The 13,166-nt window shown below is 50.4% G+C and overlaps 1 protein-coding gene across 2 annotated transcripts in view; it reads left to right on the top strand.

Annotated features, from left to right (window-relative positions):
* Positions 1 to 12,915, top strand: part of Gfod1 (glucose-fructose oxidoreductase domain containing 1) — a 101,193-nt gene extending 88,278 nt beyond the window's left edge. For both annotated transcript variants that reach the window (XM_055595169.1, XM_055595170.1), the window contains exon 2: positions 6,436 to 12,915. In XM_055595169.1, coding sequence (XP_055451144.1) covers positions 6,436 to 7,355 — 920 coding nt within the window. In that variant the 3' untranslated portion in view covers positions 7,356 to 12,915. The remainder of the gene's footprint in view (positions 1 to 6,435) is intronic.
* The last annotated feature ends 251 nt before the right edge of the window (positions 12,916 to 13,166 follow it).

The following is a 13,166-nucleotide window of genomic DNA, read 5'->3' as shown; positions in this document are numbered from 1 at the left end:
CACATCTTCCGAGTTACTGTAGCCTCACGGAGACGCACGGTGTTCTGGGGTGTGATCCCGGCTACTCCCTCCGTGGCGGTGGCGCTCGTGAAACAGAGTGGGAAATTTCTGTTTTGCACAGGGCTCCTGTGAAAAAGGGAACTAGGGAAGCAGACTGGACCATGGTGTTGGTAGGCACAGAGACACAGCTCCATGCTACAGCCGGCCGGACCCGAGGAGTCCCCATTTAAGAGACCTCAGCCTGGCTAAAATCGGGTCCTTGGCTTCTGCTGAAGTAGTTCAGGATGAGCCAGTAAGGTGTGCAGCTGGGGGGTTTAGCAAATGTCAGAAGCAAGAGTTAACAGAAAGGTGTTATGAATACACGTGATTTGTCCAGGTGTGGGCTTCTGGAAGGAGCCATATTGTCTTCACAACAGTTACAGGTGGAGTTCGGGTAGTTTCTGGCTAGGCTCTCCGAGGGATTGCTAAGGAGTTTGAATGAGTCTACCGCAGAGGGATGCTGGAAGCTAGGACACCTCCACCGTGCACATGTTAACCGTCTTGCTTGCAAGGGGCAAGGCCCTTCCCTGGGTTTCATCCACTCAGACCTCGAGCCAGGCCTATTGGTATTTTAACTTTCTTATTCAACAGTATTTCTACAAGAGAAATATTCTTTTTGTGTAGGTAACTGTCGTCAGTTGTGCTGGAGAGAGGCTCCAAGCAGACTCTGAGGGGCCCTTTGCCTCTTCCCATGTCCCATAGATTTCTGTCATCTATCCTGCCTTTGTGGGGCCCACACTGGATGTGGGGGGCGAGTCCAGTTGTGGAAAAGTCTGCACGGCTACATTTCAAGTTCAATTTCAGGTCCCATCGCTGTCAGCCCTGCTCATTTCCTTTCATTAGTGGTGACCCTCTTTCCGAGCCCAGTGACGGCACCCGGGGCTGTGACAAAGGAGCTGAATGTGGGTCACCCTGACCCATTTCCATTGCAAGTTCAGAACTAGGGTGGAAACTTAAGTTGCTCGGAGCCTTGAAATGCCACCCAGCTGCGCATGAGGCTCCCCACCCCCTCTGCCCGATTTCTCATGCTCCCTTGCTACAGTCATGCTCTCTTCCTCTCTCTCTTCTCAGCCTCCCTTGGGGCTGCATGCTGCAGACACTGCCTTTGTGCATGGGTCCCCATAACCACCAATAATGGGGTACATGTAGCAGGGCGCACTGATGTGCAAGGAACCACCACTGGAACCTTAAGCCAGCGTGCTTGGAGACACCTGTAAAACCCAGTGGGCTTCAGTGCCAGTCTCAGAGGCAACTAGTGACCAAGACAGGAGGCTCAATTTCCACAGCGTGTGTTAGAGTCTGCCTCCCAGGATTGGGAAGATGGAACAGTAGAGGGGCGTGTAAAAGCCTTTAGCCTCCTCCTCCGGCAGAAAGTCAGGACTTCACACATGGCCACAGCTGCCGTTTTAGAAATGGTTTAAATTATGTGTGTGTTAGGGGTGGGGTGGGGTTTGCTCATGGGAACGTGGGCACCTGCAGAGGCCAGAGGCAGAAAGAGTCCGTGGAGTTAGGTATAGGCAGTTGTGAGCTGCCCCACGTAGGTGCCGAGGAGAGAACTCGGGTCCTTTGCGAGCGTAGCATGTGCTTTTTTGATCACTGGGCCATCTCTCGTGTCCCTTGTACTTACTGTCCGAATCGGTGTCGTGGTTTTGTTTTCCATGATCAGATGAGTCTTCTGAGTTGGGACACTGTATCTGTCAGGATGCTACAACAACTGAAGAGTGGAGTTTCTCCCTCCAGCGGAGTTTGTATGAAGGAAGGGCCAGGAGGAGTGGGATTGGATGAGTTGTCCACGCTGACGCTGCCACTACTTCTCAGTGTGTGTGTGTGTGTGTGTAGGGCCTTGGGGAGTGCAGCAGGGGTGAAAATGTGTGGGTGGGTGAGGGTGGGGCAGGGGAGGAGGAGGAGTGGATGGAGCCGGGGCGAGCCTGTGTGAGCTGCTGCCAGTGGAGCTGGCTCGATGTTGGCAGGCCATGAGAAGATGGCCTCTGCTGCAGCCAGGACTTCAGCTCTCAGTCCTGTTTGTCTCCTTCACTCCGGGATCTGGTTCTACCTAACCATTAAAAACAGAAGCAGACTTGATCTTAAAAGCTGGAGCTGGGTGTGGTGATGCACGCCTTTAGTCTCAGCGCTCAGGAGGCAGAAGCAGGTGGATCTCTGTGAGTTTGAGGCCAGCCAGAGCTACACAGTAAGACCCTGTCAAAAGCACAAAAATGTATGTATCTGTGAATGGGCATTATGGAAGCCAGAGGTATCAGGTCCCTGGGCTGGAGTTTCAGGCTGTTGTGAGCCTCCTGGTTAGGAGGCTGGGAACCAAAAGCAGGTCCTCTAGAAGAAGAGTGCATGTTCTTAACCACTGAACCATTTCTCTAGATTCTCAACTGATTTTTTTTTTTGAAAGATTCTTTTAGGACTCTAATGAGCCTAACCTTCAGAAAATTGCACTTCACAATAGACCCACAGTATTTTGTTAACAGTCCAGACTCAGTGGCTTCTGGATCCCAAGTTTAGTACCTTTGTTTTAAATCATTTCCTAAATGGGACACCATCTGAATGTTGAATAGGCAAACTCCTACACATACTTCAGAACCCAACTAAAATGTTTCCTCTTAAGCAGGGCTTTCTCACTTGCCCAAAGCAGTTGGGTGGCCCTTCTTTCATGCTGTATTGCATTATTTGCTCCTCTCTCGACTCTGTGTCCTGTAAGTGCTCACTGCCTGGTTGCTTTCCTCTACTTACTGGATTGGGAGTGCCTATTCATCTTCCACACTTGTTGGTCCCAGGGTCTGGGAGTGTTGGAAGACTATAAAGGAGTTATCTGCAGAAACGGTCAAAGGTCAGGTGGTAAGGATTTACCTGCAGAAAGGGCTTCTCTTTATCCTCCGACAAGGGGAGGAAGCCCTGTTTTGTGGAATGTCTTTTGGGGGTTTTGCCAGTCTTCTGGGACAGCTGCCCAGGGCTTCTGGAGGATAACAGACTGTTGGCACAAGTGGGGTGATCAGGAGAGAGCCTGGGAACCTGGCATCATTCTTAAAGATTCCACCCTGATTAGATAAGGGAGTGTGTAGTTGGAAACTCGCCTTTGAAGATCCTGGCCGATTCTGCCTGGGACAGCTCTGGTTCCTGGGTGGCCACCATGCTCTGCCTGCTCCACAGGAGAGCAGAAAGTGGGTGTCTTTTCCCCGTGTGTCTGTGGGAAACTCCTCATGAGGTAATATTTTGCACGGAGGATCCGCCCACAGAAGTGCTGGTCTCTTGGAGGGTCAAGACCTGAGTTGGGACCCAGTCACCACTTGGGAGACCCTGAGCTTGGAGGAGATGAGGGAAACAGCTGCTTACAGCTGGCTTTTGCATCTCACAGTTGGAAATGTCTTCCTACTGTGGCATTATTAATTCCTTGCGAGGGCCATGGACACTTAGCACAGTGACAGAAAACACACTCAGCGGGCTGGAAGAAACCTCATTTCCACTTCCCATGAGGGACCTCAGGAGGGCATCGAGCTGTTTGGGATGAAGAACAGTAGTGCCCCCTGTCCCCCTGCTGTGAGCTTGTTCACCCTCCATTAGGCTCCCGGATCACCCCCTGTGTCTCCCAGCTTCAGCTGCAAGCCTAGGTGGGGAGGTCCCTTAACAACCAAGTAGGTCTCACTTTATTTGTTGATGTGGTTCTGGTCTGAAAAATGAAGGCTGTTTAGCTACAGAGGTCTTATGTCTGGCATAAAGTCCTTGTCCATGGAGAGGACAGTCAAGGGACCTTCCCCAGAAGGCCAGAGAATGCGTTCTCTGCCACCCACTCTTGGTCTCACAGGACCATGTGGGCAGATGTGGCAGTATCCTGAGACATTTGTTCCTGGACACGAGGACAGATATCCCCCTGTGAGCCAGCTGAGTTTGGAGCTGTGGGGTGGCAGTTCCCAGTGGCATGGGACAAAGTCCGCAGCAGGGCTGGCATCTGTCATGGCTGCAGTGGAGGTGCGACTTGCCCGCCAGCAGATTTTGCTGTGCGCACCAGAGGACTTTGACAGAACTCTCTGTGTTCGGGAAATGTCTGAGGCTTGCAAAATCACAAATGCTTTTTCTCAGCGAGTGCTTGTGCCTTTCCTCTGCTCTGCCCTTCCCTGTGTGTAGAGGGGACCCATGTGTTGTTCCAAGGGCCTTTGCCGAGTTTGCTGCAGTGTGGAATGTTCTGGGAGATGGTTGGAAAGTCGCAAACCTGAGGTTCTCTGCCTTTGAAGGAAGATAGGTTTGCCATGAGGATGTGGGATGGTAGCAATGGCCCTCCTGTCCTTTTCTTGAAGAGAAGGCACATTCTTGTCCCCTGTGACTAAACAAAGGCGAGTCCAAAGCAGCTTTTTCTCTAGTTGTGCAGGTATCTGCTTCTAGTACTTGGGAAGTCGAGGCAGGAAGATCACAGTTTCCAATTCACTGGGCATTAAATTTCTGCCCTGGTAACCTAGCCAAACCCTGCCTCAAAAAAAGAGGAGGGTGGGGGCTAGAGCAGTGGGTCACTGGCAGAGGTCTCGCCTATTGTGCAACAAGCACTTGCATTTCATCCTCCAGCATCACATGCAAAGGGATTCTAACAACTGGAGCAGGAGGAGCATGCAGCCCGAGCCTCTGAAACTTACAGACTTCAAAGTTGATGGAATGTTCACCAGCTCTTGTGGACGCAAGGACCAGAAGAGACCCAAGACAAAAGAGTCCTTTCCCATCCCTCTGAGCAGAGCCTTCTAAGGTCTCCCTGGCTCCTTCAATTTTTAAGCCACCACCACCAGAACCACCTAGCATTTCTTCTGGTCGTAGTGTGCTCTGAAGAATGTACACAAATCTTTGGGGTTACCTTAGCTCACCGAGAGAGAACCCACTAAGATTGCCAGGCCCTCTTTCAGGTTGTAGCACTACAGAAGAGCAGGAGCAAGATCAGTCCAACCCTAATGGCCACCATAAATGACGTGAAGTTCCCCTTCCAGATGTGCTTCTTTCTCTTTAAGGAGAGATGAAGTCAAAACGTGTTGGTGAATGCAGCCTGTTCATGTACAACTGCATCACAGACATCTTGCTTGGCATTGAACAGCCATGGGTGCTGTCTCCTGCGATGATTCACTATTCTTTTCTTTTGTTGTTTTTCAAGGCCGTGTTTGTCTACATAGCCTTGGGTGTCCTGACACTTGCTCTATAGTCCAGGCTGGTTTCTAACTCACAGAGGTCAGCTTCTTCCCAAGTACTCCCTGTTCCATTTGATGGCCACACTCTAGTTTCCTTAACCATTCTTGGCTATCTACAAAGCTCCCGGGTTTTTGCATTATGAATGGTGTGTACAGAGCACCTTTGGGGCTGGAACTGTTTCTTTGATTTCTAGAAGTTGCATCTAATGTTTGAGGATAGGGTATACAAGAGTTATGGCCAAAGCCCATCTGCAAAGCGTGATTGTCACAGGCTGCAGGCGGAGGGGTGGGGCTGGGTAGTGATGATGCAGGGTACCCCAGCTATGGGCATAAGACTTACAACATCCAGTCTTATCCTTGAGGGGGGGGTCACCAGATGTGGGACCACAACAGGCATCAACAGCCCAAAGGAAGAGACGCTGCGTCCACAAGGACCGATCCACAGATTTCAGGGTGGAGTCATGTCCTACGCAACTCAACCTGTTTCAACCTGTTTTCCAGAGTACTCATCAGCGTTCTTTTATCCAGAGAGTGGCCGAGGCTTGCTCCTTCAGTGCTCATTTGGGGTGTATATGGTGACGCGGGTTGCTTTTCTTTTATAGCTTTTGTAATAGAAAAAGTTTCAAAGAGGGTCGTTCGTATGTCGAGTAGAGTACCCCTGGAGAGGTGGCTGTTAGATGGCTTGATTTGGAGGCATTTGAGGTAGGCTATAGCATAGAGTACAGCCAGAGCCCAGCATCCACAGGTGACACGCGGAAGCTGGCAGTATTTGTCACCCAGCCTTGTAGGCATAATCTGTTTACATAAGCATCTGTCCTTGGCAACAAGGACCTGTTGTCAGAGCACTGTGTGACACAGGTACGTGACATCTGTCTTGCAAGCCATCATTACTTCATCCTCTGCCAGAGGCTCCGTCCTCACCTGAGTTCTAGGAGTTAAAAAGGCTTCCTACTGTGTAGGCGTGGTCCCGAGAAACCACCATGAGGAACTGGCAGGCAGAGTCAGGCTTAAGGCTGTCACTGAAGGCTGCAACTAGGTGTGTGCGTGTGGAAAGATCGTGGGTTCTGCTGTGTTTTCTTTTCTCCGTTTTGTGTCAATCGCTTCTATTTGGCTAGCTTGTCCAGTGGGAGAATCCTTGGGCTCCTCCGGGGTGGTATTCCCTCGGTGGCCACAGCGCCCCCTAGCGCTCCCTCCACGCAGGGCACTGATCTACTGTTCCGGCTCTCCCTAGGTATAGGCAAGAACGTCATCTGTGACCGCACTGCCACGCCCCTGGACGCCTTCCGCATGATGTCGGCTGCCCACTACTACCCCAAGCTCATGAGCATCATGGGCAACGTGCTGCGCTTCCTGCCGGCCTTCGTGCGCATGAAGCAGCTGATCGGGGAGGGCTACGTGGGGGAGCTGCTGGTGTGCGAGGTGCAGGTGCACAGCGGCAGCCTGCTGGGCAAGAAGTACAACTGGAGCTGCGACGACCTGATGGGCGGCGGCGGCCTGCACTCCGTGGGCACCTACCTCATCGATCTGCTCACCTTCCTCACGGGCCAGAAGGCTGTCAAGGTCCACGGGCTGCTCAAGACCTTCGTCAAGCAGACGGACCACATCAAGGGCATCCGGCAGATCACCAGCGACGACTTCTGCACCTTCCAGATGGTGCTGGAGGGCGGGGTGTGCTGCACCGTCACCCTGAACTTCAACGTGCCTGGCGAATTCAAGCAGGACGTGACGGTGGTGGGCTCCGCCGGGAGGCTGCTGGCAGTGGGCACGGACCTGTACGGCCAGCGCAACAGCGCCCCGGAGCAGGAGCTGCTGCTGCACGACACTACGCCCGTGAGCAATTCCCTGCTGCCGGAGAAGGCCTTCAGCGACATCCCTTCGCCCTACCTGCGGGGCACCATGAAGATGATGCAGGCCGTGCGCCAGGCCTTCCAGGATCAGGATGACCGGCGCACGTGGGACGGACGGCCTCTTACCATGGCTGCCACCTTCGACGACTGCCTTTATGCGCTCTGCGTGGTGGACACCATCAAGAGGTCCAGCCAGACTGGAGAGTGGCAGAACATCGCCATCATGACCGAGGAGCCAGAGCTGAGCCCCGCCTACCTGATCAGTGAGGCCATGCGCAGGAGCAGGATGTCCCTTTACTGTTAGCACCGGGACACGGTGGACTCAACCTGTTGCGTGGGGCCGGTTAGGGGGAACTGCACTGTGGAGTGGGGAGCCGGATCATGGGAGGGGCAGCATGAATGCATAGCACGTTAGAAGGTGGTCCCCATCCCAGGTCAAAGGTGGTGATGGTCCGTCCGGCTCTCGTATTCAGGAGGGCGTGCCATCCTAACTGGGTATCTGATGAGAAGGAGGAAGTTTAGCTAGCATCTTTGCAGTCCATTACTGTGAGAAACGAGGAGCTGCCCTACCTCATCCATCCACATACCTTGGCCTTCTTGGCAAGCCAAGGCTGTGTATCAGATGACAAGCTAGCTCACGGGGAGCTAGGCTCTCCATCAGCGCCCCCACTGGCAGGAGAGGATACTTCATCAAATGCCTACACAGGGTTTTTTGGGGGGGGGTATAGGGAGGTGGAGGAGGTAGCGGGACTGGTGAGAAAGTTCTAACCGGGAAGGCACTGTGTGTTTTACTTTAAGCGTCTGAAGGATTGCTCTGTCTCCTAGGAAGCATTGGCTGTAAGTGGCCCGTTGCTGTTAGCGTGGCACAGTGGGCGTCTGTGACGGAGAGAAAATACGGTGGTAAGCTGTACCTCTGAGCTGGCCAAGATAACAGACAGGCTGCAAGGGGCTACTTCAGAGCCCTCCTTCAGCAGGGACCAGGATGAGCGGTAGTCATGTGTTCCTGCCGCCAGGCTCTCTAGGCGGTGCTAAGAACGCCACACGTGGCCTGGGCTTGACTGTAGCCTCCTGCCCGGGTGGGGATAGCCGCAACCCTGGGTGTTGCAGAATGAGCTTCCCAAAAGAAGGGAACACGAGCCCTGCCCCAGAGTTGCTTTAAGCCCCGAGAGCCAAGCTGAAGAGAGACATTTAGAACTCCCAGCTTTGTAGGTTTTAAACAGGAGGTCTAGTTTTACCCCATAGATTCCCTTTCCTTTAGGAAGAGTCAAGGGTTTTCTCCTTACCTTTGGCCTTGGCTTTCAGGATTCTGACAGCTGGAAACTTTTAAATAGGCATCAAAACAAAAAGCCAGAAGGGAGCATAAGTCTCGGTGTTTTTCTAAAATGGGGATTTAGAGCCCAGAGAAGGGTGTACATAAATGGAGAAGGTTCAAGTTGGGAGAAAGAAAAAAAAACGAAACAAAACATTTTTTACTTCCTTTTCTGGTCTCCTTGTCTTTTTACTCTTTATTTGACAATGGAGATGGCCAAGTACTAGCTTAGAAGGAGGCAGAGAAAAGCCTATTGTCACACAGAAAGGACACCTTTGTAAATGTTTCCAAGTATCACTAAAACAGTCTTTAAAATTTGAGTCTGGTCTTGAAAGAAAGGTCAAGTCATATACATTTTGAAAATGCGGAGTTCTCTTTTTCTTGGCTGGTTATGGTAACCTTCACCAGGTACATGGCAGTTTTGAGGCTGGGTTTGTAGACCGGTCTCTGTAAGTAATCTGCCTAGAGTCCAGTCAGTGCTCCTGCCTGAGGCCCTGTTAATTCACAGAGACAGTCACACTGGAGCTCACACATACACACCAGTGTGTGAAGGCCATTTTCTAGCACCAAGGGGCAGGTGTTGCCTTGCTAGGAACCCTTGTCCATCCTGGGGCCCTCAGCTAAACCTTCCATGGCTCTGTTTGGTTGCTACCCTTTATGGCCAGCGTTCCAGGTTTACAGTTATCAGATCAAAACGCTAATCTGTGCATATGGCCACATCATAGACTTTGGGGGGGGGGTTCTTGTTCTCCTAAATTGCTCTCTAGGGAAGTAATTCCCCCCCCCAGCTACCCTGAAAAGCTATGATTAAGGATGAAATCAGAGGCATAGTTGATAAGTCTATGAAGTTCATTTTTTACAAGTCATTTACCTAAGCAGATATTCTTGGAAGTTCAATTCTTGTTTTTCTACTTCCCCCTTATAGTTGAGATTTTTCCTCTCATCTCTGTGATAAGCATGCAGGGTCTAAAACAGAAAACTCTCATTTGAGGCTAGGGGATATAGAAAGAATATGTAGTCTTTGAAAGAAGCATGAGAAAGTAGTAAGTGTCCTGAAATCTTATCTACTGGAATGCATGTGGTGGAAACAGGAGGGAGAGAGGAGTAGGCAGTTCTTTGAATGTAAAAATGACAACAGATGGGTTTAGAAGCTTCTCTAGTGCTCCTTCAGCCTTTGACTTTCCATGCAAATTCTTGATTGGTGGCAGCAATGAGGCCAAAATCCCAAGCTCTCTCAACATTCTGCAGACTGACTTTGATCTAAGTCCTGGCAATAATAACCCAGCCTCTTTCTAACTTTTTTTTTACATGGTTTAAAGGTCTAATGTAACAAAGGCTGTTAGGGGCCTTTCTGTTCAGTTTCCCCTTGCCTTTCTTTCTCCCATCATTTTATACACACTGCTGATGGCCTCTACAAAAGCCCCAGTTCCAAGATATTTTTAAGCACACACACACATACATCATATACATACATACAAACTTCCAAGAGATTTTTAAGCACACACACATGTACATACATACATACATATATACATTCTTCCAACAGATTTTTAAGCACACACACATATATATATACTGCATACATACATACACACACACATATATATACTCACACCACACATAAGTGTTTGGGAGTGCCCTGGGTTTATCTGCAAAGTTTGGAGTCTAGGACCCTGTGGTCCCTGTCAGTTCCCCCAAGACCTTTCCTCTCAGTGGTTAAAGTTGCATCATAGGATTCCTTCAAAGCATCTTATTTTTCCTGGCAGCAGCACAGTCTGTCAGTGTCAGGCCTTGTGAGCGCTCGAGGTACGATGTCACCTGGCTCGCCCACGGAGTGCAGAGTATTGCGGACGTATTGTCTTATCAGCTATAAAAGCAGCACTGGGTACTGTCTCCCTTCCTCTGAGTATGTGTGAAACATGCCCGAAGCCACACAGTGAGTGCACAAACCACAGTCTGCACTTGCGTTGCTCTTGCCAGGAAAAGCATTCCTCACGAAGTCCAGGAGGAAGAGGCGTGCTCCCACCTCAAGGGGCAAGTGTGAGAAGGGTGGCCCGAGAGCCACAACACTGTCCTGTTAAGCAGGATGCCAGGTTTGATGTCCTGCCAGTAGGGTGGCAGTTACAAGAAGTCGCTGGTTTTCCTTGCCCTTCCCAAGTGGAAATGTCACTCAGCTGCTTTTAAGCTGGATTTTCCTGTGTAGACTTTTAACTGCAAGTGACTCAGCAGCCCTTAGTCCTGGGGACTTTAAGCATTGTTGGTTGTGTTGGATGGCCTTGGAGTTTGTTGCTGGGGCCTGAGTGTAACGCAGGAAGCCATCTTTTCCCAGGAAGCTGGGGTTGGGAGGGGCTGTAGGGTTTTAGCTGTGCATTGTACCATCAGATTCTTTCTTACTTTGTCTTGCCCAGTGGCTGTAGCTACCTACTTTGACCTGTGGTTATGAATTAGGTTTCTGATCTGGCCTCCTTTTCCAGCAGGGGCTGGAGGAAATCTGCTTTGTTGATGATGCCCTGGGGAGAAAGTCGACCCAATTTCGTATGAAAGAACTTCAGAGTGTCCTCTGTCAGACTCTTCTCTTCACATCCCAGAGAGGAACGTAATGGCCACAGTCAGCCCCACTTCTCTAGTGGCAGACCCAGGATTGGGGAGTACATTTTCCCAATTCTCATTTTCCTCCTGACGTATTGCCCCTTCAGGGCTACCATGCAGGGAGGGGAGGCTCGTCCAGGTAATCCAGCTGGCTGGTTGATAGAGAAGTCAGAATGAGGGCTCAGACCCGCACTGGACAGTATTCACTGAGCTGGGACAGGCAATTCTGCAAACATGTTATGTGTTAGGGATAGAACCCCGGGCTTTTTGCATGCTAGGCGAGCTCTCTACCACTCAGCCACACCTCTAGCCTCCATTAAGTCTTCAAAGTATTCAGAATGCCTTGTGACTATAACAGAAGGGTTCTAACATGCATCCTTATGGAGGGGGACTTAGAGTCAGATGTCTACCCTGAGGAGGACTTGGGGCCCATTTTATCATTGCCTGCTGTCCCGCTGCTGGATTTGGATCTTCACTCTGACCAGCCTGTGACTCTTGCTCCATCCACTGGTGGTTTCCGTTGACCACCAATCCCCAGAGCTTACAGGACAGGTTAATGACACGGGGGAACTTATTGGGGGACAATAGCACCTGCCAGGCCATCCTATTCATGTCCTTTGGGCAAGGGAGGAAGAAGGGAAGTTTCTGGAGTCTGCCATTTGGCTCCAGGGTGGTCTCCTGCACTTGTGTTGTCCCGCTGCCGACCCTGGCCAGCCTCTGGCAGCCGGATTGTGCCGAGTTTAGCTGCGTCTTCTAGGACTTGCCTGCAGCGGTGTTAAGTCCTCCTGTGCTTCTCTGAGAGGTCAGTGGTCTCCTGGGAGCTTGTCAGTGTGAGTGACCGCATCAGTAAACCCAACTGGCCTTTTTCTCCCCTGCATCAGGGTCCTTATGTGCTGGAGCCCTTGAGAGGGCCTCTGAGGCCTCTGGCTCTCTTCCAGGCTACCGAAGTTGCACTACTGAATACGCTCAAATCTGCTGCAGCCTTTTGTTTACACCAGCGGAGAACAGAGTGATAAAAAGACCATTCTAGTGGAAATGCTTGATGCTTAGTGCAGCCATCAACGCTCGCCTGGGCCAGTAAAGCAGAGATGTCATCACGGCCACGGAGTCACCGTGTCGCTGTTGTCTCCTGCGCCCTGTTGAGCTCTCTGCTGTCCCCTGCAGCCACCACAAGGGCTAGGCTGTTCAATGAGCCCCATGGCTTCTAAGAAATGCAATGGCTTATTTGTATTGCTGAGTGACATCCCAGGTGAAGAAACAAAAGCCTAGGTCCTGACCTGCTCCTTTATTCTGCCCTATCCCTTGTCTAGGGGAGGGAGAACTTTCTAGCAATTATGGCTTTGTTTGCTGCCTGGTGCTTTTATAGTATGTCATTTGTTTTCATTTCCTTTTATAAAACAAAAATTGCATTGGTTTGGTTGTAATTATCTAGTGTGTATTTATTGTTTTACAGACATGAGTATATATGTATGTATATGTATAAAACCAAACTTATATATAAAAGGTCAAGGCATGTATACTAGATATTTTAAAGTTATTTATCAAAGGGAAAAGATGTGTGTTATAAAGTAAAACAGAGTCTATATTTTATATATAATGTAGATAGCAAAGACTAGCTTATAAATTATAGAAGGTTTTCCTTTTTGTTTTCTGTTATTAAACATAAAAAGGGAAAGGATTTTAAGAGGTAAGGGACAGTGACTGCAACAGTACTTCGTGTTTTCAAGGCGAATCCTATGGAGTTGGAGGTGGCCTGCGCACCCTCTGGTGGTTGGGATCTGCAGTGCAGGCTCCTGAGTGGCTGATACCCATGGGCGCCTGCGTGATTCTCTGGGCCAGGGCATGTATGTTCAGCCAGCTGCCTGGGCGGCTCTGACATTGCTTCCAGCTGTTCATGGATGGCTTGGATGGCTTGAGTGTTGGTGGCAGAAAAGATGAAAGCGGCAAATAAAGTCTTTAAAGAAGAGGGGATTCCAGCCTGGTCTTGTTTTTCTCATCCCGGGTGCTCTTGATTTGGGGGCTGCCCAGTTTGTGGGCTCTGAAGCAGGGAGGGGGCTTGGTGGTGAGGCTCTGTCAGAATCCATGATGCTTAAAAGATGGGAATCATTGACCATGGAGTTGAGAGATCTTCTTGAAACTATTTTGAAAATGTTGAAATAGAGGGAGAGAACCTACTTAAGGCTTTTGGGCATGTGTGTGTAGCTACATGCATGTACG

Source organism: Psammomys obesus, unplaced genomic scaffold (genome assembly GCF_907164565.1).
Source record: "Psammomys obesus unplaced genomic scaffold, mPsaObe1.curated_primary_1811, whole genome shotgun sequence".
Lineage (NCBI taxonomy): Eukaryota > Metazoa > Chordata > Mammalia > Rodentia > Muridae > Psammomys > Psammomys obesus.
Note: the sequence above shows the minus strand (reverse complement) of the source record. Positions and strands in the feature narration are given on the sequence as shown.